Genomic DNA, 25,998 nt, shown 5'->3' on the forward strand with positions numbered 1-25,998 from the left:
TGTTTTCTGTCTGTTAGCCAACCCTCAATCCATATTAATATATTACCCCTGATCCCATGGTTTCTAACCTTGTGTAACAACTTCTTGTGTGGCATCATATTGAATGCTTTTTGTAAATTCAAATATACAACATCAACTGGTTTACTTTATCCACCCAACTAGTTATACCCTTAAAAGTATCCAATAAGTTTATGATACACAATTTTCCTTTCATAAAACATTGTTGATTCTGCCTAATTGTATTATAATTTGCGAAGGGTCCGGTTATCAGGCCCGTACTGATAAATTCTAGCATTTTCCCTATTATTGATATCAGGCTAACTGATATCCACTGTTCCCTCTCTTCATTTCTTGAAGAGCAGGGTTACTTTTTGCCTAGGGCCAGCCTCGATTTGCAAGTTCAAGTCCAGCAGTGAGGTTTGTGTACCCAACCTCACCCCTCAGCAGTGAGAACACTTGCAGCTGGGCTAAGTTGGCACTCGTACTTTTAGCTGCCTTGTTTTTGGAAAAGTCGCTGTGTTACGAATTCCTTCATCTGAAAGAAAGATCCTTGAAAATAATTTAAAAGCACGTGCAAATTCTGGATACAGATTCCATGATTAATGACTCTCAGCAAAATTTGACTTATTTGCGTCTTTTGGGAGAGATGTTAAACTGAGGCCTGATCTAGACTCTGATGTAAAAGATTCTGGAGCACTATTTCAAAGAAGAGCAGGGGAATTCCCTCTGGTGTCCTGGCCAATATTCATTCCACAATCAACCTCACTAAACCAGTTTATCTGCTTATTAGTATTCATGGGAGCTTGCTGGGTGCAAATTGGATGATGCTGTTCCTACATTACAACAGCAAGTGAGCTACAAAAGTATTTCATAGACTGTAAAATGCTTTGGGATGTCCCGAGGTCATGACAGGTGTTATATAAATGCAAGTCTTTCTTTATTGGTGTGACCTCCAAGCACATGAGCAGGTCTCTGGCCTTTTAATGGTAACTCTTATCGAGATGTTATGTTTTCATAGCAGTTAATTCTGAAAGAAGTCTTTGAATGTTTATGGAGAGTCCAGCAGCAAGCAAATTAATATTAATCACAATGCAATCATTAAGGCAGAGTTATGTTCTGAAAAACAATAAAAAGTACCACACTGATTAATGAGATGAACTGTGTTATTACAGCCTGCTTTCTAATCGGATACTCTGACCAAGAGACACTTAATTCCAATCTGTTCCATCTGTTCCACTGAGAAACTATTGCATGAGAAATTTGATGGCATTCTTCATTCCCCAATCTGAACAAGCTCAGTGCATTACATCAGAATTGCTGGAAGCACTTTTCCAGTACATTCCCCAAAGCCTATTCGATAGCCGTTGCCCTGGCAATAACCTAAAATTAAAATAAAATAACATTAGCATTGTTTTCAGGTATAAAATACAGGGAAAAATCAAACATTCTTTAGCTAATAGCTTGTGGTAAAGCCCACTTAAGTGTACTTGTCAATGATGTCTGCTTCATTCACCATTCTGTGTTCCCCACCCTGCCCAGCACCCTCCCTGTCTCTGCCCTTTCTCCTTGGACACTCAGTGCTGACACCAGCTGCGAAACTTAGCCTCACTCCTTCCCTCACTCTCCATTGAGCACAAATGGAGCAAACTCATCTTCAGTATCCTAATGATACTGAAAACACCATAACTTCACTAGGACTGCTTCTCTTCTACTCTGTGTGCTGAAGACACTTCACCTGCTCATAGTATTTCCTTGCTTCTTCTTGCTAACCCTCAGCATCAGAAACTGGTCCGAGCAGCCAGCCAAGACATAAGGAACACGGCACAGGTACAGAACCAGTTACTTCTTTGTAAATGAAGTCGATACAAATGGCAGCATTTTGTTGGACTTATAATTGGTTTGGGAATTGCGACAGTTGGGAGGGAGTCCTGCACTCTCAGGCTTGCACATGAGATGTGAAAACTGAGTCCGCTCTCTCATTTGGATGTAAAAGATCTCTTGATAGTGTTTCAAAAAATAAAACAGGTCACCCCAGTGTCCTGGCCAATAGTTATCCCTCAAACAGCACCAAAAAACACGTTGGGCGGAATTGTCCCAGGTTTGCACAAAGTGGGCGGGAAAAAGGGCGTTTTACTCGCAATGGCAGCTTTTCACGTTGTACCATCCCAATCCCGCCTCATTAATTGTACAATCCCGGGAAACTGGCCGTTTCCATGGCGGGCAGGCTCTCACTCACCGGCCACGCCATCACCTCGCTGCTTCCTCATGCTGGGCGCCATATTTAAAGTGCAGCTGCGCGAACATCTCTCAGTGCTTTGTAAATGAAGTCTCCCAGGATTACTGCAAAGAAGACATGGCCCCAAAAGACCTGCAGCTCCATGGTTTAATGACGCATTCCTCAAGCTCAGTTTGGAAGCTGTGAACGCCCACTGTGATGTTCTCTACCCCTGCTCTGGCTGCAGGAGGGGCAGCAACATCACCAATCCAGCATGGGAGTGCTAACGCCCTACAAAAGAGGACAGCCACCCAGTGCCACAAGAGAACAAATGATCCCCTCCGTTCCACCAGGGTAAGTCACTCTTCTCATCGCTCTCAACTCACACACTCATCACACATCCACAGGGATCTCACTCACTGCCGGGTCAAGGGACATCACCATTCATTCTCTCACACACACCTTCATTGTCCTCATCCCATCCATGGCACCACTCACCACCCACACATGCCAGGCACACTTATCATCTGGCCTGGCAGGTGTCCTGCTCACATGCAGGACAAGCTGGCACACAACAACAGGGAGAGGTCGCAGGCCAGTGGAGGAATGCCTGAAATTAAGGTTCTCATGGACTTTGAAAACAGAGTCATCCAGCTGGCCGGCGATGATCTGGACCAATCATGTGCTGACGGTGAGGTCGGTGCTGCTCTACCAAGTGAGGATCCAGCAGTGTAACATCCATCAGACAACCACATTGTGAGTGATGTGTCCTGTTTCACAGGCCACTGCTATGCACTAATTATCTCTCCTCACTTTCGCAGGCACATCTGGGAAACTGCTGGCTGAGTGCACGACCGAGTGGCCTCCAATCAAACTGCAAAGAAACCTCTGAAGCTGAATCTGAAGGCATCTTCATTGAAGTCCTGTCACAGCGCTCACCCACACCCGCCACCAGCGCAGTGACACCTCGCTGGGTCCTAGCTTTAGAGTAGCCTCAGGATCACAATCTGGTGAACACATCGCACTGTCTGATCCACAGCAGGTGGAGGCAGGGACTTCCCAGGTATCCAGCACTCGGAGAACTGCTGGAGGCCAGAAATTTGCCGAGTCTGAGTCAGATAAGGAGCCTTTGGACTCGGTCATGTAACGGTTGCTGGAGCTACAAAGGCAAGCTCGGGAACATCAGGAAGGGATGTCCGCTGCACTCCTCAGATTGCAAGACACGACTGAGGAGTCCAATTGCCTTCAGGCTGAGGTGATAGCGCCGGCATGCCAACGCACCGAAGTCAACACTGGTAGGATGGTGGCTGCCATGGAGACCCTGGTCCAGGACGTCGCTCCTGCACTGCTGCGCAGGCTGAACTCCATCGCTGATGCCATAGTTGGCCTCCAACAGTGTCAACGTGAGAGGGGTATGGAGCAGCTCGATCTCACTCCAGCTACCCCTTCTCCTCAAGGAGTCAGCCAGGGGCCCTTGGGCACCCATAGGGAGGAGGTGCTCACCCCAGGGCCATCCACCCAGGTGACTCTGGGAGTGTCCAGCCCATCTGAATCCCCACTTCCTGTGACCTCAGCAGCTCCAGCTCCACAGGCTGAGGAGGGTGCCACTACCACACAGCAGGACCCCGAAAGCAGACAGGAGCCCATCTCTTCAGCATCTGTGACCAGTGACGCTGTGCTCCTGAAGGGCTCAGGTGCTGAAGGCGGACAAAAGATCAGGTGCGTTTAAACTTTCATGGCTGTGCATTCATGATACGATCCTGATCACAGAGCACAAGCGAGCTGCCCTCAGCCAGGCAGGCGTCAGACATTCACGGAGGCAATGTGAAGATCTATAGAGTCCTCACTGTATGTCATCATCATCCCCCTGTAATCGAGTGACTATTAGGGCCTCCAATGTGTCCCTATGATAGGAGCATTCTCACAGAGGGTATGTGCGCTGCCATCAGCCAGGCTGGAGTCAAATGTTCACAGATGCAATGTGAGGATCTATGTGTCTCCTCACTCCTTGTCGTCATCATCCTCCATGAGTCTAGCAGCTATGAGGGCCTCCCAAGCACACCTGCCTCGTCTGGCCAGTGCAATAGCCTCATTGCCGACATTGTTGCCTTCGAGGTCCTCCCCACCCTGATTCCCATTGACATCTTCCTCATCGGAGGAGACCTCCAGCTCCTCTCTCCATTGCAATGTCAGGCTGTGAAGTGTGCAGCAGATGACGACGATGCGGACTGTATTGCAGGGCTCCACCTCTCCAAGAAAACTCTCCACCGGTTGGAGTCATACCTAGCACAAAAGAAGATGGTTGTGGTTGCTGGAGGTCAGTCATCTCAGCTCTAGGACATCACTGCAGGAGTTTCTCAGGGTAGTTTCCTTGGCCCAACCATCTTCAGCTGCTTCATCAATGACCTTCCTTCCATCATAAGGTCAGAAGTAAGGATGTTTGCTGATGATTGCAAAATGTTCAGCACCATTCGTGACTCCTCAGATACTGAAGCAGTCAATGTCCAAATGCAGCAAGACCTGGAGAATATCCAGGCTTGGGCTGACAAGTGGTAAGAAACATTTGTGCCACACAAGTGCCAGGCAACGACCATCTCCAACAAGAGAGAATCTAAACATCACCCATTGACATTCAATGGCATTAACATCACTGAATCCCCCATTATCAACATCCTGGGGGTTAGCATTGATCAAAAACTGAACTGGACTAGCCACATAAAAGCTGTGGCTACAAGAGCAGGTCAGAGGCTGGGAATCCTGCAGCGAGTGATTCACCTCCTGACTCCCCAAAGCCTGTCCACCATCTACAAGGCACAAGTCAGCAGTGTGATGGGATACTCTCCACTTGCCTGGATGAGTGTAGCTCCAACAACATTCAGGAAGATTGACACCATCCAAGACAAAACAGCCCACTTGATTGGCACCCCTTCCACAAACATTCACTCCCTCCACCACCGACGCACAGTGGCAGCAGCGTGTGTACCACCTACAAGATGCACTGAAGTAACTCCTGAGACAGCACCTTCCAAACCCATGACCACTACCATCTAGAAGGACAAGGGCAGCAGACACATGGGAACACCACCACCTGGAAGTTCCCCTCCAAGCCACTCACCATCCTGAATTGGAAATATATCGCCGTTCCTTCGCTGTTGCTGGGTCAAAATCCTGGAACTCCCTCCCTAACAGCACTGTGGGTGTAACCACACCACATGGACTGCAGCCGTTCAAGAAAGTGGCTCATCACCGCCTTCTCAAGGGCAATTAGGGATGGGCAATAAATGCTGGACAAGCCAGTGATGTCCTCATCCAGTTAATGTATTTTTAAAAAATATGCCAGGAACTATTCAGTGTGGCAGAGGGTGGGAAGTGACATTCCTGAAACATTAACTTTGTTTCTCTCCAAAGTTGCTGCCTGACCTGCTGACTATTTCCAGCATTTTTTTGTTTTTATAGCCAGGAAGAGTATATCACTCCTGCTGAGTATTTCCAGGCACTTTGTATGTATTTTATTTCTTTTCCTGTGGTTGTGTCATTTATTCCCCTTTACACTCTTTCTCTATGTACAGATCAACAGCATTTAAAATGAAACAGTCTAATGAAGGGTCCACCACTGAAATGTAGCTAATATATTCCACATGGCCTGCCTGACCTACTTTGTCTTTCCAGTGTTGTTTGTTAAGACATTTAGCTGGTATCCTCAAGATTCTTCTTCCTATTTGTAAGTCTGAGGACCCAACACTTTACATTGAAGAACTCAGTAAATCGTTTCTGATTCGCAGTCTGATCACCTGCACGATTGTGGCTGGAAAATACGATACGAAAATAAGATTCGGATCCACGAGAGGTGATTTTGAATAAGAATTCCTGTACAGAGACGCAACTAGTCAGAGCGTAAATCAGGAATTCAGGGACAGAAGTCAGCAAGCAGGCAACATATCAACTTATATTAAAAGTTCTGAATAAGAGTCGTAGCTTCTCTGCACAGATGCTGCCAGAGCTGCTGAGTAATTCCAGCAGTTTGGACGGGGCTTTCCCCGCTCGATCAGGACTGGTATGTTCAGCAGCGCAATCGGAGAAGTCTCGTGAGAAGTCCCTGGTTGTATTCCCTGTCGACATAAATCCAGAACACGAGTGTTTCCTCCCCCGTCAATGGCGGGCCGCGATTCTTGTCGTTGAATATCGGGAACTTAATTTTCATAAATTTGCATCTCATTATTGTGGTCACATGCCAGAATCACCCCCCACACCCCCGCCCCCGCCACCACATCAAATTTAAATCCCACGTCGACGTGACTTCAGAGCCGCCTTTAAAAGTTGTGCACCCGGCGACCTGAACGTCGAGGGGAACTCAGAGATGAGCTCACACAACTTAGCGCAGCGCCCGCGAGGATCCCCCATAGGAATTTACAGACTCGGGGGGTAGGGATCACAGGCATGTCTCCAAGCGGCTTCTTCCCAGCTGGCTTTCAGTGCGGTGCCCGGGCAAGGACTCCAGTGCCAGGGGTGGGGGGGGCAAAGCAGCTCAGACTGAAGCAAGTACACAAGCACATGCCAGGGGGCGAGGGGGTGAAGAAGCCGCCCGGGCACTTGGAAAAGCATTTCAAGACTGAGCGTTCTTCCGCAGCTGAGACCCTTCAGCATCAGCTCCAGTGACTTGCTCAGAGTCCGGCTTCTGAAACAATTGCATCCACTCAAGCAACACAAATTCCTGATCGAGCCACTGATTGCTCCTGAACTTTTAACCCCTCGGGCGCAGGCTGCAAAATAATCTGCCTTTTATGGGGCTGCAGAACAATTGGGTGACTGGGAAAGTTTGAGGATCCCCTTCCGAGAGGTGGGCATGGAACAGTCACTGAGGGAGGTGCTCAGAACCCTGTGCTTTGCAGTTGTTCAGGCTTTGAGCAGTAACCCTCATGGCCCAAGCCAACCGCATACCCTTGGAGTGCAGGTGAGGATAATACCTGTGCCGGAGCGGAAAGTACAGGAGGCAGTCGAGTGGCCAAAGCTGTTGCCACTCGGTCATGTGGTATGGGACAGAGGTGGGTGGGGTTTTGGTCAGGCATCAAGCAAACTAAGCACTGGCCATCAAAGTGGTGGCCAAGACTCTCCAGCATGGGTGAAAGGGCCTTGAGACACAGCCGGAGCCAGAGACTTAACCAAGAGAGGTCCTTAGGAAACAATGCTGAACCCTCACATCTCTCCCTTTGATACTGATACCTGCAGTGAGGAGACCATCAGGAACATGGAGACTGGTGATCTCGCTGTCTGCCTCGTGGCTTATAAGCAGGATAGAAGAAGGAGAAGAATGCAATGAAGGTGCCTCCAAAGGGAGGAGCACAACCCTCAATATCAAGGGGCAGCAGAGCCTCCCCCTCACCTAGAGGAAGATCCACCATGAGCTGTCGTTCGTAGGCACCTCACTAGACCCAGGGTCTATAGACAGCGCTTGTCCTACCTGCAGATGAGCGAGAACCAGTGTCACCAAAGACTGTGATCATCAAGGGAACTGATGACTCAAATACGCCACCTTCTGCAGGATTTGGCACCTTGGGGACTCTGAGGGCATTCACTGCCAGTGGCATTGAAAGTGACCACCATGCACAATTTCTACGACAGTGGCTCCTTCCAGGACTTCACTGGTGACCTGAGCGGGATCTCTCAAACTCCCAGCCACAAAAGTACCCAGGAGGCCATGGACGCCATCCTTCCCAAGACACACAACTTGGTCATTTTCTACTGAGGCCAGGTGAGCTCGGAAGCTGGGATTCACTGGGATTTGCGGTTCCCAAAGGTGCAGGGTGCCATTGACTGCACTCACGTGATTCTAAGGTCTCCGTGGCAACAAGCAGTCCAGCTTCTGGGGTCACAGGGAGAGGGGATCCGGATGGGCTGGACAGTCCCAAAGTCACCTGGGTGGTTGGCACTGGGGGGGTGCACCTTCTGATCCTCCTCCCTATGGGTGCCCAAGGCTGACTCCTTGAGAAGAAGGGGCAACTGGAGTGAGCTCGAGATGCCCTGTCCCCCCTCATGTTGACACTGATGGATGCCTGCAAGTGCCTCAACAATGGAGTGCAGCTCCTGCAGCAGTGCAGGACCGATGTACTGGACCAAGGTCTCCATGGTGGCCGCCATCCTACCAGTGTTGACCTCGGTATGTTGGCATACCGGCGCTATCACCTCAGACTGAAGGCAGGTGGACAACTCCATCATGCCTTGCAATCTGAGGAGTGCAGCGGACATCCCTTCCTGATGTTCCCGAGCTTGCCTTTGCAGCTTCAGCAACTGAGGTGGAACTGAGTCCAGAGGCTCCTCAACCAACTCAGACTCAGCAGATTCCTGGCCTCCAGCTGTCCTCCGAGCGGCAGCACTCTGGGATTCCCATGTATCCGCTTGCTGTGGATCAGACAGTGCGATGTGCTCACCAGACTGTGGCCCCGAGGTTACTCTAGAGCTAGGTCCCACCTAGGTACATGCCTCTGCGCTGGTGAAGGGTGAGGGCTGTGACGGGTCTTCAATGAGGGTGTCATCAGGTACCTCTTCTGAGGTGTCTTCGGGGCTTGAGTTGAGGGTCTGGTACTGGGATGCTTCCCAGGTGCACCTGCAAAAGGGAGATCAGTAATGCACGGCAGGGGACTGTGGAACAAGAGACATCACTCACTGTATTATTGTCTGATGGATGTTGCACTGCTGGATCCTCACTCAGTTGAGCGCCACTGACCTCACCGTCAGCACAGGAACAGTCCAGATCCTCTCCGGCCAGGTGAATGGTTCTATTCTCAAAGTTGGTCAAGACCTTCAGTTGAGGCATTTCGCCCCTGGTCTGTGACCTCTCCCTTTTGTTGTGTGCCAGCTTGTCCTGTATGAAGACAGTTGGAGAGAGTGTTAGCAGGACACCTGCCAGGCCAGGTGAGAAGGAGACCTGGCATGTGTGGGTGGTGAATGGTGCCATGGACAGGATGAGGACACAATCTCCAGGGCAGATGGTGTGTGTGAGAGAGTGAATGGTGATGTCCCTTAAGCTGGCAGTGAGTGAGATCCCTGTGGATGTGTGATAGGTTTGTGAGTGTGTGAGTTGAGAGTGATGAGAAGGGTGACTTACCCTGGCGGAACGGAGATCATTCACCCTCTTTTGGCACTGGGTGTGGCTGTCCTCTTTTGGAGGGCGTTGGCGCTGCCCATCGCTGCCACTGCCTCCCATGCTGGATTTGTCATCTTGGATGAGGTTCTTCACCCAGAGGAGGGTAAAGGGCTTCGCAGCGGCCCTCCACTGTGTCCAGTCAGCACTCGAGAGAGGCTTCACTGAATTTGGGGACAGCATGTTTCCTCCCTTTGGCAGCCATGTCTTTCTAGTAGCTTTCAATCCCTTAGGGAGAGGAGCTCTGTGAGGGGCAACCTTTAAATATAGCGCCTGGATTACTGAAGGCCTGAAGTGACAGCGGCTTGGGCGAATCAGTGATCTGATGTGAAACCTGTGCCTCTCAATTTTTTCAACAAAGTGGCGGAAAAAGTCACCATTGCCATCAGCGGGTCAAATGTTGATTTCCCTGCCCACTCTCAGACTTTGCCAACTTCACGGAAAATCCCGACCTTTGTTTTTATTTCAGGTTTCCAGCATCTGGGGTATTTTGCTTTTATTTTATCGATTTACACCTTGGTAAAAAACGGACTTAGCGTCTGCTCTCTCTCTCTGCACCTGATATACACCTCTCCTGGGTGAGCAACCCCAGAGAGGTCATCCCCTGTAGGGACTGCTTATTCAGCTAAATGTACCAGAACCAATGTTATTTTATTTGATTTGATTATAAGTGACCTCACCCGTCAAGGTAACTTCATCACCATCTTGAAGGAATTTGCGTGTCTGTCCATTGCCAAGGTCAATCACTTTTGTTCCTTTCCATGACAGCTCCAACATTGAACCAAAGCTCTCTGGGGTCTGGAAAGCATAACCACAGATATTCCATTACACAGTCCTTGCAAACCTACACATGAAATAAACAGTCAGCGAAAAAACTAATATTGTAATCTAAGATTAGAAAATATTAACACTGAAAATGTACCAATGATACTTCCCACACATTTTACATAATCAGTAATTGAATTAAACACTACCTGTAGGACAGGAGTCCATCAATAATCTACTACTGCAGTTGCACTAAATATCTACATACTCAGCAACTATCCCAGTTCCATCTTGGTGTTTTACTCAGCTTCTGAAAGTGTTGTGCTTTGCACACCATCTCGGGCAGCACATTGGTAGGGGGGGCATGAGGGGCCATGGAGGACCATAGGTTGGCACGATAGGTTTGACAGACCATGGTGGTGAGCTGAGGGCTGGAGGCCTATGTGGCTGCCTCCAAATTCTTTCCGGGAGCGGCAGGCCTGACTCCAGTTATCATCCATGCCCCACCCCAGAACCAGAATCCCACCTTTACAGGCGCTTTCTCCCGAGTGGGGGTACAGAGCCAGGAAATTTCCTGACTCCTGCTATCTGCCTTTAGGATGAAAATCCAGTCCAATATTTCAACTGAGGCCTGACCAAAGTCTTGTACAGGCCTCATCTTACAATTGTCTTGTTCTCGCTATCGCCTCAGAGCATTGCTCATGAATCTTTAGAGATCTATGAGAACACATTTCATTCTTTATCCAACTTCTTCACTGCTGCTCCCTGAAGGGTGTCTGCACATTGAATATTCACCCTCACCACACTGCACTTTTCCAAATTAAAAATCATTGCCGGTCATGAGCATTATCTCCCAACACACTAAGATCAACCTGCAACTGTCAACTTCATCTACAGTCTTACATTCACAGATCTTAGTATCATTTGCAAAAAATGATCTATTCTGACTCAACACCTATATCTCTCTCAGTGTTAAAAATTGTAAAGAGCAACAATCCCAGATCGAGTCCCCTGTGGGGCACCACTGGTAACCAGTCTCCAAACTGATCCAAATTGAGAGTAATCGAACTCCATCCCTCTATCCCGGGAATTAAACATAGCGGGTGGGAGGCTTTTTAATGGAGACATGTTTGTGGGGTCGGGAATTTTCCGGACTCACACTTTCGGTTTCCTTCACAAAAATCCAGGCCAAAATGTTAGGTCGGGTGCCACAGAAGTTAATGAGTCAGATAATGTAAGTCTGACAGTGCCACTGACAAGCACAGTACCATTAAACTGTTTGATCATGTGCTATTTTTAAAAATACATTAGATATGTATTAAACATATTTGAAAGTAAACTCAATTTTAAATACAGGAATAAATGATTAAGTAAAATCATTGTTTTTTAAAAGATGCCAAGTTTGATATATTTCACCTCTAGCAAACAATGAAATGAAAAAAATAGCTGCTACTCACAGAGCCACTGATAGTTCCAGAGGCCAACAAGTCCCCAGGTCTTACATTGCACCCATTAACAGTATGGTGAGCCAATTGTTGCTTCTGGGTCCAGTACATGTGCTGAAGAGAAGCCAACAAACACAGTGAATGAAGACTTGTTTGTTGTAAAGCACACCCAACAACAACTTGCTTTCATAAATCATCTTTAACAGAGTAAAAGGCATTTCACAAGGGCAATTTCAAAATTTCACACAAAGTCACAAAGAAATATAACAACAGCAAGGAGCGACTTAAAGGAGGAGAGAAAGGCAGAAAATTGGAGAGGTTTAGGGAGGGAATTTCTTCGTTTCTGTTCTCCTCAGCTGAATGGTGGAGTGATGAAAATCAGTGATGCTGAGGGCGCCAGAACTGGGGGAGCGCAGAGATCTCGGAGGGTTGCAGAGCTGGAGGAGGTGACAGCAGTGCTCCTGAAAGAGTCAGGATGGTGAGTGATTTGTGTGGGGGGGGTCTTCCAGGTGGTGGTGTTCCCACCTATCTGCTGCCCTTGTCCCTCTAGATGGTAGTAGTTGTGGGTTTGCAAGGTGCTGTCTAAGGAGCCTTGGTGAATTCCTGCAGTGCATCTTGTAGATGGTACACACTGCTGCTACTGTGCATTGGTGGTGGAGGGAGTGAATGTTTGTGGATGGGGTGTGACTCAAGCGGACTGCTTTGCCCTGGATGGTGTCAAGCTTCTTGAGTGTTGGTGGAGTTGCACTCATCCAGGCAAGTGGAGAGTATTCCATCACACTCCCGACTTATGCTGTGTAGATGGTGGACAGGCTTTGGGGAGTCAGGAGGTGATTTACTTGCCACAGGATTCCTAGCCTCTGACCTGCTTTTGTAGACACAGTATTTATATGGCTAGTCCAGTTCAGTTTCTGGTCAATGGTAACCCTCCCAGGATGTTGATAGTGGGGGCTTCAGTGATGGTAATGCCATTGAATATCAAGGGGTGATGGTTAGATTCTCTCTTGTTGGAGATGGTCATTGCCTGGCACATGTATGGTGCGAATGTTACTTGCCACTATATTCAGCCCAATCCTGGATATTGTCCAGGTCTTGCCGCATTTGGACATGGACTGCTTCAGTATCTGAGGAGTCGTGAATGGTGTTGAACATTGTGCAATCATCAGCGAACATCCCCACTTCTGACCTTATGATGGAAGGAAGATCATTGATGAAGCAACTAAAGATATTTGGACCAAGGACACTACCCTGAGGAACTCCTGCAGTGATGTCCTGGAGCTGAGATGATTGGCCTCTAACAACCAAAATCATCTTCCTTTGTGTTAGTTATGTCTCAAACCAGCGGAGAGCTTTCCCCCTGATTCCCGTTGACTCCAGTTTTACTAGGGCTTCTTGATGCCACACTTGGTCAAATGCTGCCTTGACGTCAAGGGCAGTCACTCTCACCTCACCTCGGGAGTTCAGCTCTTTTGTCCATGTTTGAATCATGGCTGTAGTCAGGTCAGGAGCTGAGTGACCCTGGTGGAACCCAAACTGGGCGTCAGTGAGCAGATTATTTCTAAGCAATTCCAGCTTGATAGCACTCCAGATGACCCCTTCCATTACCTTACTGATGATCGAGAGTGGACTGATGGGGGTAATTGGCCGGGTTGGATTTGTCTTGCTTTTTGTGTACAGCAAATACTTGGGCAATTTTTCACATTGTCAGGTAGATGCCAGTGTTGTAGCTGTACTGGAACAGCTTGGCTAGGGGCGCAGCAAGTTCTGGAGCACAAGTCTTCAGTACTATTGCCAGAATAGTGTCAGGGCCCATAGCCTTTGCAGTATCCAGTGCCTTCAGCCGTTTCTTGATATCAGATGGAGTGAATCGAATTGTTGAAGACTGTCACCTGTGATACTGGGGACATCCAGAGGAGGCCGAAATGGATCATCAACCCAGCACTTCTGGCTGAAGATTGTTGCAAATGTTTCAGCCTTATCTTTTGCACTGATGTGCTGGGCTCCTCCCTCATTGAGAATGGGAGTATTTGTGGAGCCTCCTCCTCTAGTGAGTTGTTTAATTGTCCACCACCATTCATGACTGGATGTGGCAGGACTGCAGAGCTTAGATCTGATCCGTTGGTTGTGGAATCGCTTAGCTCTGTCTATTGCTTGTTGCTTATTCCGTTTGGCACGCAAGTAGTCCTGTGTTATAGCTTCAACAGGTTGACACCTCATTTTTAGGTATGCCTGGTGCTGCTCCTGGCATGCCCTCCTGCACTCTTCATTGAACCAGGGTTGATCCCCTGGCTTGATGGTAATGGTAGAGTGAGGGATATGCCGGGCCATGAGATTACAGGTTGTGTTCAAGTACAATTCTGCTGCTGCTGATGGCCCACAGCGCTTCATGGATGCCCAATCTTGAGTTGCGTGTTCAAAATCTATCCCATTTAGCATGGTGGTAGTGCCACACCACACAATGGAGAGTATCCTCAACGTGAAGCCGGGACTTCATCCCCACAAGGACTGTGCAGTTGTCACTCCCACCGACAGTGTCATGGACAGATGCTTCTGTGGCAGACAGGTTGGTGAGGATGAGGTCAAGTATGTTTTTCCCTCTTGTTGGTCCCTTCATCACCTACTGCAGGCGCAGTCTAGCAGCTATGTCCTTTAGGACTCGGCCAACTTGGTCTGTGATGGTGCTACCGAGCCACTGTTTGTGGTGGACATTGGTAAAGTCCCCCACCCAGAGCACATTCTGCACCCTTGCCACCCCCAGTGTTTCCTCCAAGTGGTGTTAAACATGGAGGAATACTGACTCATCAGCTGAGGGAGGGCAGTACGTGGTAATTAGCAGGCACTTTCCTTGCCCATGTTCGACCTGATGCCATGAGACTTCATGTGGTTCTATCTTGGCTTCAAAGAGAGGGTTACTCCTGGGACCGGTTTGGTGGGATGGCAAAAGGAAAAAGGCCGCTGAATGGGGCAACAGGGAACCCCGACATTGTTTCCGCCCAGTCCAATTTTGTGCATTGTGGGAAAGGGCAGGGTGCTAATGGGACCTGTGCCTATTAACAAGCCACTTAATATCCTTGTGGGCTCATTGAGACCCTGTGCCAGGCAAGCTTTGTAATGTTCAAGGAGGCTCCCAGATTTTAGCAGCTATTGGGTTATACACCAGCTGCATAGAGACGTGAACCATGGTATGTAAAATGGTTTTCCCTCCTTTACAGTTCATCATGAAACATTGTAGCATGTGTTCAGTAAGGAGAGCTATGTCAGTGCTGTGATTGGAAGATGTAAGTACCCCTTAAACAATGTGATTGTCAGATCATTACTTCTGCCAACCGGCTAGCTGTCAAGTAAAAGATCGACATTATAAATGCGAAAAAGTGTTCAAATGAGTGAAAGAAGTTAATCTAATGGATAATCAGGTAAAGTACATTTCATTCTATTGAAAGGGAGCCTAGTATGATAACCAAGTGTAAATTTTAACGGTTTCCCATTAGTTTTATGTATTCGCCTCAGACATCTTTTGAGATTAGTTTGAGGTTAGTTCTGAGGTTAGTTTGTTAATGTGGAGAATTTTATGGGCTCTTGGCTACAATCCAAGCGTCTAATTCTTTTACAAATGCTTGATTCTGTTTACACAGCTGGTTTGAAGTGTCAGTTTGTTACTTAGAGAGAGTTATGGGCTATTCAATATTTCCAACTGTCATAATAGGGTTTGTGAGTTCTGTTCATAAAGTGGATAATGGGTGAGAGGGTTTAGGTTGATCAGGAGATTTAGATTTCTATAGATTGTGAGGCGTTCCCAATGCAGCTCAACTTTGCCATTGATTCCATTGGACGACTTTGAATGGAGGCAGGCCTTTTAACCTGCCTGTTAAGAATCATCCCACCAGGCCCATCTCCAGGCCAATTAAAGTCCGGACTGCTGGAAAATCCTGTTTCCTGGCAGTCTGGGGAGGGAGGAGGGATCAAAAAAGCAGGATTAGTTCCGCCTCCCCATTCCCGTCTCTGAGTTGTAATCTGGCCCACGCTCTCTGCTGTTTGTTTGGGAGACCTGCAAGTTTTCTTCCAGTGATACAATGGGAGATCGGGAGGATCCATGCGGAATTTCAGAGCTCATTTCTCTAACCTGGCGAGAAACCATTTCTTTCATCCTAGAATTATTTTGTGTTCTTATCAAACATTGAAAGTATTTAAAGTAAGTGAATGGTACAAGCTGTAACAGTAGGGCCTGAGAGACGGCACAGAGGGAATTTACTAGAATGGTACCAGAGACAAAGGATTTCAGTTAACTGGTGGAACTGGGGAAACTGGGACTGTTCTTAAAGCAAAGAAGGTTAAGGAGAGAATGAATAGAGGTGTTCAAGATCATGAAGGGCTTTGAAAAGTAGAAAGAAATTGTTTCCATTGGCAGGAGAGTTGGTGACTAGAAGAGACAGTTTTAACCAATTATCAATTAACCAACTGTGACAGGAGTAAAATGCCAGTCGCTGTGATCTGGAATGTGCTGCCTGAAAGGGCAGTGGAAGCAGATTCAATAGTAACTTTCCGAATGGAACTGAAAATTACGCAGGGCTATGGGGAAAGAACAGGGAATTTGGATAAATGGTAGCTCTTGCAAAGAGCCGTGACAGACATGGTGGACTGAATGGCCTCCTTCTGTGTTGTAAAATTCAATGGTTGTAACTCATTGTAACTTCAACAAAAGGCAGGTGATGGGGAGGTGATGGCATAGTGGTGTTGTTGCTGGACTAGTGATCCAGAGACCCAGGGTGATAATCAGGGGACCTGGGTTCAAATCTTGCCATGGCAACTGGTGGAATTTGAATTCAATAAAAATCTAGAATTAAAAATCCAATGACCATGCTGATTGTTGTGAAAATCCATCTGGTTCACTAATGCCCTTTAGGCAAGGAAATCTGCTGTCCTAACCTGGTCTGGCCTACAAGTGACTCTAGACCCACAGGAAATGTGGTTCACTCTTAAATTCCCTCTAAACAGGGACAGTTAGGGAATGGCAATAAATACCGGCCTAGCCACATCCCATGAATGAATAAAAAAGTCATTGGACATTGAGCTCACCTTGAAGTTAGACCGACAGACAGTTGCTTTTTCAGTCATTGCTTCGCCTGCCATCAAACACACGCAGAAAATTCTTGAGCCAGAGGTCAACATTTTAAGCAATTGTGAAATGTTACTAAAGTATACAATTAAATAACAAGCAAGGTTCGTTCAACTCTATTCACATTTAAGCTGGAATTTCCCGGTCACATTAGCATTCGGTGTCATGGGGGCGGTGGGGGGGTGGTGGTGGTGGTGGTGGTCAATATGGTGAGAAGTCAGTTTCACACCATTGTGAAACCAGTTTGCGATCGTCCGCTCTACCGGATGCTGCATATCGGGAACATCATTTTAATACATTTGCATCTCATTGTTACCCTTACTCACTGGAATCATCCCCCAAGTCACATTTACAGCCCACGGCAGCTTGACTTCAGAGCCACACGCTTCACAACTGCCTTTAAAAGGTTTGCACGTGGTGACCTGAACTTCGAGGGGAGCTCGGAGGTGAGTACAACCTTGCACAGCGCTCACGAGCATCACCTGTAGGACATCGAGGATGAGGTGCCACGCATTTGCTGGGGGCACAGGCAAGTCACTTTTTCCCAGTTGGCTTTCAGTGACATGCTGGGGGCAAGGACTCCAGCGCGGGTCAGACCTGGGGTGGGGGAGCAGGGGGGGCAAGGGGGCAAGGCAGCACGGGCAGAATCAAATACTCAGACACCTGGGGTGGGGAGAGAGGTGGGGAGGGATTCAGCCAGGCATTCGGGAAAGCTTGTCAAAAGTGAGCATTCTCCCACAGCTGAGACCATCCAGCTGCAGCTCCATTGACAGGCTGGGAGTCGGGCCTCTGAAACTTTTCTGCCCACTCAAGCAGCACAAAAGCATGAAAGTGCCACCAAATTCTCCCGAACTTTTCACCCCTCCTGCGCAGACTGCAAATGAATGTGTGTTTTAAGGGGTAGCAGGACAATTGGCCGACTGGGCAAGTTGTAGAATCCCCTTGTGAAAGGTGACCATGGCGCAGTCACTGCTGGAGATGCTCACAGCCCCTTGTAATATTTTTATTCAGGTTTGGACCAGTCTCCCCCATGGTTCAAGCTAACAGTGCAGCCTTGCAGGGTGGGTTAGGGGAATGTCTGTGCCTGAGCTGAGAGCACAGCATGCAGTCCAGTGGGTGAAGCTGCCGCCAATCGATCAGGTGGAGTGGGGCGGAGGTGGGTGGGGTTTTGGACAGCCAATGAGCGCACTACACACTGGCCATCTAAGTGGTGGCCAGCACTTTCCTGCATACGCGAAGGGGCCTTCAGACTTAATCAAGAGATGTTCTTAGTACACCCAAGCTAATCCACGTGTCTCTCTCTGTGATCCTGCAGGAGGAGAACATCAGGATCATTGAGCCTGGTGATTTAGCGGGATGCCTCATGGCTTACAGGGAGCAGAGAAGAAGAAGAGGAGAATGGTGGAGGCCCCTGGCCTGGCAAAGGGAGGAGCACCTCCCTCAGGATGAAGGGGTGACAGGGCCTGCTGCACACGCAGCTGAAGATCCACAGAGAGCCGTCGCTCATTAGTGCCTCACTAGACCCAGGGTCTATAGACAGCGCCTGTCATTCCTGCAGATGACGGAGAATCAGTGTCGCTGAAGACTGACCATGTCTAGGGAACTGGTCGGTCACATATGCCGCCTGCTGCAGGATTTGGTACCACGGGGACATGGAGAGTATCCACTGCCAGTGGCTGTGAAAGTGACCATGGTGCTCAATTTTTATGTTAGTGGCTCCTTTCAGGACTCCACAGGTGACCTGTGTGGGATATCACAAGCCTTCATACACAAGTGTATCCAGGAGGTCACGGACATCATCTTCACAAAGGTACAGAACTTTGTGCATATTGCCCAGAATCAGGAGAGCCCGGAAGCAAGAGCACTGGGATTTGCACAGATCTCAGGTTTCCCACAGGTGCAGGGTGCCATCGACTGCACTCACGTGGCACTTAGATCCCCATGGCAACAAGCGGTCAACTACAAGTGCAAGAGCGGTTGAATGTTCAGCTGGTGTGTGACCACCACCATCGCATCCTACAGGTCAGTGCATGACCCCTACATCCTTAGGTCACAGATCCCTGAAATCAGCCAGGGTCCACAGAAGCTGCAGGGATGACTCCTCAGGGACAAGGGCTACACACAGAGGACGTGGCTGATGACACCCGTACTGTGGCCTCAGACTGCAGCAGGGCGGCAGTACAACGAGGCTCATTCGCGACCCGGACTTTGGTGGAGCAAACGACAGGCACTTTGAAAATGAGGTTCCGGTATCTCGACACGTCCGATGGAGCACAGCAATACAGTCCCCAGAGGGTGTCACACATCATTATCACTTGCTGCATATGCCACAGCCTGTCACTGCAGCAGGGGGAGGAGCTGGCTGAGGAGGAGGTGGAGGAGCTGCACATATCCTCCGATGAGGAGGATGTTGAAGGGGATGGCTGTGAGGTCCTCGAGGGCAAAGATGCCGGCGATGAGGCCAGCACACTGGTCAGACGAGGCAGGCACACTTGGGAGGCCCCCATAGCCGCAAGATTCGTGGAGGATGATGACGACCTGCAGTGAGGACTCTCCATAGGTCTTCACATAACCTCTGTGAAGATGTGACTCCTGTCTGGCTGAGGGCAGCTCGCTTGTGCTCTGTGATCAGGGACATATTATGGAGACGCAGCCGCGAAACTTTTAATGCACCTGATCCTTTGTCTGCCTTCAGCACCTGTTCCCTTCAGGATCACAGCGTCACTGGTCACAGATGCTGAAGAGATGGGGGCCACCCCCACCTTAAAGGTGCTGAGAGCCACACAGAGAGAATGATGGAACTCTGTGACACCTGCCCACTACATTCTGGCAGCAATGACCAGCACCATCGAGTACAGGCATCAGTAATGTGTCACACTGCTCGTCAGAACAAGGAGCCATAGGCAGGGAGACATTCTTGGGAGTTTATTTACAATAGCGGACATTGTGTACAAATGATTAACGGCCTTGCCCAGGCTGTGCAACTATATCTTCTTAACCTTCCTAACCCTGTTGCTACATCTTGGTGCTCCCCAGACATCCACGGTAGAGGTGGAGGCAGCCTGCTGACTGCTACGCCCTGTCTGTGATGACCTTGACAGGGTTCTCTCTGGAGGGTCGAGATCTGGAGGGCCCCGGCCTGCTTTCGGGGTCCTGCTGTGTGGCAGTGGCACCCTCCTCAGCCTGTGGAACTGGTGCTGCTGGGATCACTGGAAGAGAGGACTCGGAAGGGCCGGACACTCCCAGAGTCACCTGGGCGGATGGCCCCAGGGTGTGCACCTGTTGATCCTCCTCCCTATGGGTGTCTGAGGTCCCCTGGCTGGTTCCTTGAGAAGGGGAAGCTGGAGGAAGATCTAGCTGCACCCCTCTCGCATGCTCACTGTTGGAGGCCCATTATGGCGTCAGCGATGGAGTTCTGTCCGCGCAGCAGTGCAGTAGTGATGTCCTGCAGCAAGGTCTCCATGTTGACCGCCACTGTTCCACTATTGTCCTCGGTGCATTGACATGCCGGCGCTAACACCTCAGACTGAAGGCAGACCGACTCCTCCATCGTGCCTTGCAATCTGAGGAGTGCAGCAGACATCCCTTCCTGATGTTCCCGAGCTTGCCTTTGCAGCTCCAGCAACTGAGGTATGACCGAGTCCAGAGGCTCCTCATCTGCCTCGGACTCAGCAGATTTCTGGCCTCCAGCAGTCCTCCGAGTGCCGGAGACCTGGGAAGTCCCTGCCTCCGCCTGCTGTGGATCAGACAGTGTGATGTGCTCACCAGATTTTGATCCCAAGGCTACTCTAGAACTAGGTCCCATCTTGGTGTGTGTCTCTGCTCTGGTGGAGGGTGTTGGTGAACGCAGTGATGGGACTTCAGGGAGGGTGTCGTAAGATTCTTCTTCTGAGGTGTCTTCGGGACTTGAGTTGAGGACCTGGGTTGTGGATTCCCTCGGCTGCTTCCCAGATGTGCCTGCAAAAGAAAGGAGAGATAATTAGTGCGTGTCAGGGGACTGCGGAAGAGGGAAACTCACTCACAGCATGGTTGCCTGATGAATGTTGCACTTCTGGATCTTCACTTGGTTAAGACCACCGACCTCACCGTCAGCTCAGGGACAGTCCAGGTCATCGCTGGCCAGCTGGATGACTCTGTTTGCAAAGTCTGTGAGGACATTGATGTCAGGCATTCCTCCACCAGTCTGCGACCTCTCCTTCTTGTTGTGTGCCAGCTTGTGCTGCATGAAGACAGATGGAAAGAGTGTAAGCAGGATGCCAACCAGGCCAGATGATAAGGATGCCTGGCATGTGTGGGTGATGCGTGGCGCCACGGACAGGATGAGGACATGATCCGCAGGGCAGATGAAGGTGTGTGTGAGAGAGTGAGCGGTGCTGTCCCTTGATCTGACAGTGAGTGAGATCCCTGTGGATGTGTGATGGGCTTTGGCACTGACCACCACTGCCACCACCTCCCATGCTGGATTGATGACCTGGCTTACTGGTCTTCACCCAGAGCAGGGGTAGAGGTCTTCATGCTGGGCCTCCACTGCATCCAGTAGCATCGCTAAATTTGAGGGCAGCATGTTCCCTCCCTTTGGCAGCCATGATTTTGCAGCAGCTTCCGAAGCTTTAGAGAGAGCTAGCTCTGTGCAGGGGCGCTGTCTAAATATGGTGCCCAAGTTACTGAAGGCCCAGGGCGACAGCAGGGCAGGCGAATCAGAGACATACTAATATACGAATTAGGACCGGGAGTAGGCCACTCGGCCCCTCGAGCTCGCTCTGCCATTCAATAAGATCATGGCTGGTGTGTATCCAATAATGTATTACTAATGAGGCAACACACGCCCGGAATGTGACAATACGGCGCAAAAAGCTATCATTTGCGGCCGATGGATAAAATGGCCTTTTCCCGCCCACTACCACACTTTGTGTAAATCTGGGACAACTCCACCCTTAGTTTTATTTAATTTTTGAACAGAATCTTGTATACCAGTGGGCTGAACATCAAATCCTACTGACTTCATTGTCAGTTCACTAAACAGTCAGTCCCGCTATTACTAAAATAGAAATATTGTTCCATTAAAACATGAGATGCAGGTTATATCTGGCCCTCCCACTCCCATCTCACCAAGAACATCCAATGAAACAAGAACCTACGTCTTCAGCTATCACTTTGGTTAGATCCAGTGAAGTTCAAGCACTATTGGACATCACGTGAACGTAGAAACATAAACCGGCTCACAAGAATCATAGAAATTGTAGCACAGAAGGAAGATATTCAGCCTATTGTGCCTGGGCTAGGTCTTCAACTGAGTCTGTCTACTCAAATCCCATTTGCCCTTCCTTTCTTCTTTATCAAACACTTGGTGTTCTCATCTCTGCCTCATTTGTCCCATGTAGTAAAGCACTCCAGGTTCTAACAACTCTCTGTGTATGAAAACATTTCTTTGAACAATCACCTTAATTCACTGATAATCCTGAGACTAAGTCACTCTGCTACAATCCCAACAAAGTTTCAGAAGGATCATTTACAGGCGTTTGCAAATTGTGACATGCCTAACACAATTGGTGCACGACAGAAAATCATGGACAGAGCAGCTGTAATTTCCCACCAGTGACTCTCATTCATTCCCCTGGTGTGAAAGGGTTTCCTCCAGCACTGCTTCCAAATCACACCTGAGAAATGGCGTGCAAATCAAGAGGGGAGAATGAGAATCAATCCCTTCAGTTTTTGAGCAGCACTGCATCAAATGCCTTCCTCTCGCATGTCTTCAGGCACTCTGCCTGAAAAGGGTGCAACAATGCAAATTACATACAAAATATATATATAAATTCCCTGAACAGTGCATGCAAATATGAGGCAATTAGATCTGCACATAGATTTCCACCATTAGCCAGATGGATAAAGAGTAGCATTTAGATAGTTTCACTGGGATTGTGCTGGTTTCCCATCGGTTACAGCCATGGATCAGAAAAATCCCCAAGTAGTTCAGAGCCATTGCAAAAATTAGAATTCAAAACAAACCCATTTCGTCGGTGACTTCAGTCACACAGGACATTGAATGTTTGTAGTTACAAAATAAAAGTGACAAATACACTGCTCAACCACCCTTAAAAATTTACCTTTAAAAATTTTTGTTCTTGAATTAAAACATCACTGTGTGTAACTCACCTTTAATAGAAACAAAAAGGTTGATGTCAAAAGTGTATGGATCATCACTGCACAGATACGGCAAAGGCTTGGGATCCTGCACAATCGAAAGATCACAGGACAGTGACTAAAGTCATTTGACAATCCAGGCTACATTCCATATTTAAAACTCAATATTCGCTCTTCTACAATCGGTGATGTTCTCCACAAACCAACCAGATGCATTTTATACAACCCAACTTTCTGAAATTAGGAAATGGAGCTATCCCAGTCCAGCTGAGAGGGCACAGGACTGCAAGGATCAGTATCCTCCACCTTCATTTCAGCACATTCCTTAACAGAGCCTGAAGTTAAAAATATTTTAATATAGATAACAGACCAGGATCAGATTTCAATCAATGGCATTAAAATGAAAAAGTTCAACTTTTGAGAAAACCATTAAAATGTTTTGAGTAGATTGAAATATAATAAAATAAATTGAATGTTGGACAGTTGTCCAGCCCTTGGTTAAAATGCCCATTTGCAGTAACTATAGCCCCGGATTTTAACTCAGGCGGGTGTGGGGAGTGGCAGATGTCAACACATTTGCCCTCTCAGCTGGTATCTGTCACAGAGGCACTGAGCTTTCCTGGCAGCTACTGAGAAGCAGGAGACTGCAGCCAGCGCCTCATCCAAACAGGACTGACAACCTTTTCCACCTGCTCTACTCTACCCTGCAGAGTGAGCACCATTTGGAACCTTGTTCTAAGAATGGTCTCAGCGATTCAACAGCTGGGTGACAAATTAATAGACAGCATTTATCATGCCGACGATTAATTTAATCGCATTTAACACTTTAGCCTACAGTGGTGTTTAGTAAGTTCTGAATCTGCCTGGTCAGAATGCTACTGATTTGACTATTCTTCAATATCAGAACACAATGAAATGGGAGAGGATGGAACAAGAGGTCTGAAGAAGGGTCATACAGTCTCGAAACGTTAACCCTGTTTCTCTCTCCACAGATGCTGCTAGACCTGCTGAGTTTTTCCAGCATTTTCTGTTTTTGTTTCAGATTTCTAGCATCTGCAGTATTTTGCTTTTATATTTATGGAACAAGAGGTGTTTAGCAGCCGAGCTGTGTGTAGGATTTCGGGGCAGGGAATGTTGTATGGTGTTGGGTGTAGTTCGGTAGGTCATATTAAGATATTCGTAGTCTTAGGTAGTTCAACAGTAAGTATTTATTAACTACTAGAAACTATATACATAGGTACAGTAAAGGCCCAAGCTAGGAGCTGTCTCCATGCTTGCTTCTACACATGGCTCTGTGCAATACTACACTGACCCTTAGGTGCAAGTCATGTGTTCTCTTATTTCACTGTGTGGGCGGTACTGTACTCAGTCCCACATTAATCCTTTATGTGCCAGATACTTATACTACAGGGAATGAGCAGATTATCAGAATCACCAAGCAACTAACTCATCCCTCATATCTCTGGCTGCAAGACGCTGAGGCTTCCCTCCCCCTTCTGATTCTTTATCATCCTGCTAATCCTCCTTGTCCAATGGCCAATGTTGCTGTTGTTGTGGATCCTCTGAATGTGGACCTCTCTGCATACTGAGGTTATACAGCAAGCAGCACTCCACTAAGGTATGGGAGACTCCTTATGGGAATATTGTAGTGAGTCCTCAGACCTGTCTATGGAGGCGCATTTATGGGGTATGTGGAACATTCCTTGTTCCAGTCGTACTCCGGCCCCCTCCCACAACTCTTGCTCCGGTACATCGATGACTGCTTTGGTGCTGCTTCATGCTCTCATCTGGACCTGGAAAAATTTATTAAGTTTGCTTCCAATTTCCACCCCTGCATCATTTTCACATGGTTCAACTCTGACACTTCCCTTCCCTTCCTTGACCTCTCTGTCTCAATTTCTGGTGATAGACTGTCCACCAATATCCATTACAAGCCTACCGACTCCCACAGCTACCTTGACTACAGCTCCTCACACCCCACTACTTGTAAGGACTCCATCCCATTCTCTCAGTTCCTTCGCCTCCGTCATATCTATTCTGATGATGCCACTTTCAAAAACAGTTCCTCTGACATGTCTTCCTTCTTCCGTAACTGAGGTTTTCCACCCTCAGTGGTTGACAGGGCCCTCAACCGTGTCCGGCCCATCTCCCGTGCATCCGCCCTCACACCTTCCTCTCCCTCCCAGAAACATGATAGGGTCCCCCTTGTCCTCACTTATCACCCCACCAGCCCCCGCATTCAAAGGATCATCCTCCACCATTTCCGCCAACTCCAGCATGATGCCACCACCAAACACATCTTCCCTTCACCGCCCCCCCCCACCCCCCCACCCCCCACACCCCCCTCACCCCCCCCACCTCCCGGTGGCATTCCACAGGGATTGTTCCCCCTGGGACACCCAGGTCCACTCCTCCATCACCGTCTACACCTCAACCCCCTCCCATGGCACCTTCCCATGCAATCGCAGAAGGTGCAACACCTGCCCCTTTACTTCCCCTCTCCTCACCGTCCAAGGGCCCAAACACTCCTTTCAAGTGAAGCAGCATTTCACTTGCACTTCCCTCAATTTAGTCTACTGCATTCGCTGCTCCCAATGTGGTCTCCTCTACATTGAAGAGACCAAATGCAGACTGGGTAACCGCTTTGCGGAACACCTTCAGTCTGTCCGCAAGCATGACCCAGACCTCCCTGTCGCTTTCCATTTCAACACTCCACCCTGCTCTCATGCCCACATGTCCGTCCTTGGTCTGCTGCAATGTTCCAGTGAAGCTCAACGGAAACTGGAGGAACAGCACCTCATCTTCCGACTAGGCACTTTACAGCCTTCCGGACTGAATATTGAGTTCAACAACTTTAGATCATGAACTCTCTCCTCCTTCACCACCCCCTTTCCGATCCCCCTTTTTTCAATATTTTATATAAATTTTTCTTTTCCCACCTATTTCCATTATTTTTAAATGTATTTCCATCCATTGTTTTATCTCCACCTTTTAGCCTATTTCGATCCCTTCCCCCCACCCCACCCCCACTAGGGCTATCTGTACCTTGCTCGTCCTGCTTTCTACCCTTAATGTCACCTATTAGTACATTAATTAGCTAATATCACCACTGTCAACACCTCTGTGACCTTTTGTCTATGACATCTTTTGGTTATCTCCACCTATCACTGGCCCTATATCC

At 48.4% G+C, this 25,998-nt stretch overlaps 1 protein-coding gene across 1 annotated transcript in view; it reads right to left on the reverse strand.

Annotated features, from left to right (window-relative positions):
• Positions 1–915: 915 nt before the first annotated feature.
• Positions 916–25,998, reverse strand: part of fah (fumarylacetoacetate hydrolase (fumarylacetoacetase)) — a 53,265-nt gene continuing 28,182 nt past the window's right edge. The window contains exons 10-14 of the mRNA XM_078530457.1: positions 22,830–22,905; positions 16,637–16,683; positions 11,576–11,677; positions 10,034–10,151; positions 916–1,380 (exon numbers count right to left, since the gene is read on the reverse strand). Coding sequence (XP_078386583.1) covers positions 1,304–1,380; positions 10,034–10,151; positions 11,576–11,677; positions 16,637–16,683; positions 22,830–22,905 — 420 coding nt within the window. The 3' untranslated portion in view covers positions 916–1,303. The remainder of the gene's footprint in view (positions 1,381–10,033; positions 10,152–11,575; positions 11,678–16,636; positions 16,684–22,829; positions 22,906–25,998) is intronic.

The sequence above is a fragment of the Cetorhinus maximus genome, chromosome 26, assembly GCF_964194155.1.
Source record: "Cetorhinus maximus chromosome 26, sCetMax3.hap1.1, whole genome shotgun sequence".
NCBI lineage: Eukaryota > Metazoa > Chordata > Chondrichthyes > Lamniformes > Cetorhinidae > Cetorhinus > Cetorhinus maximus.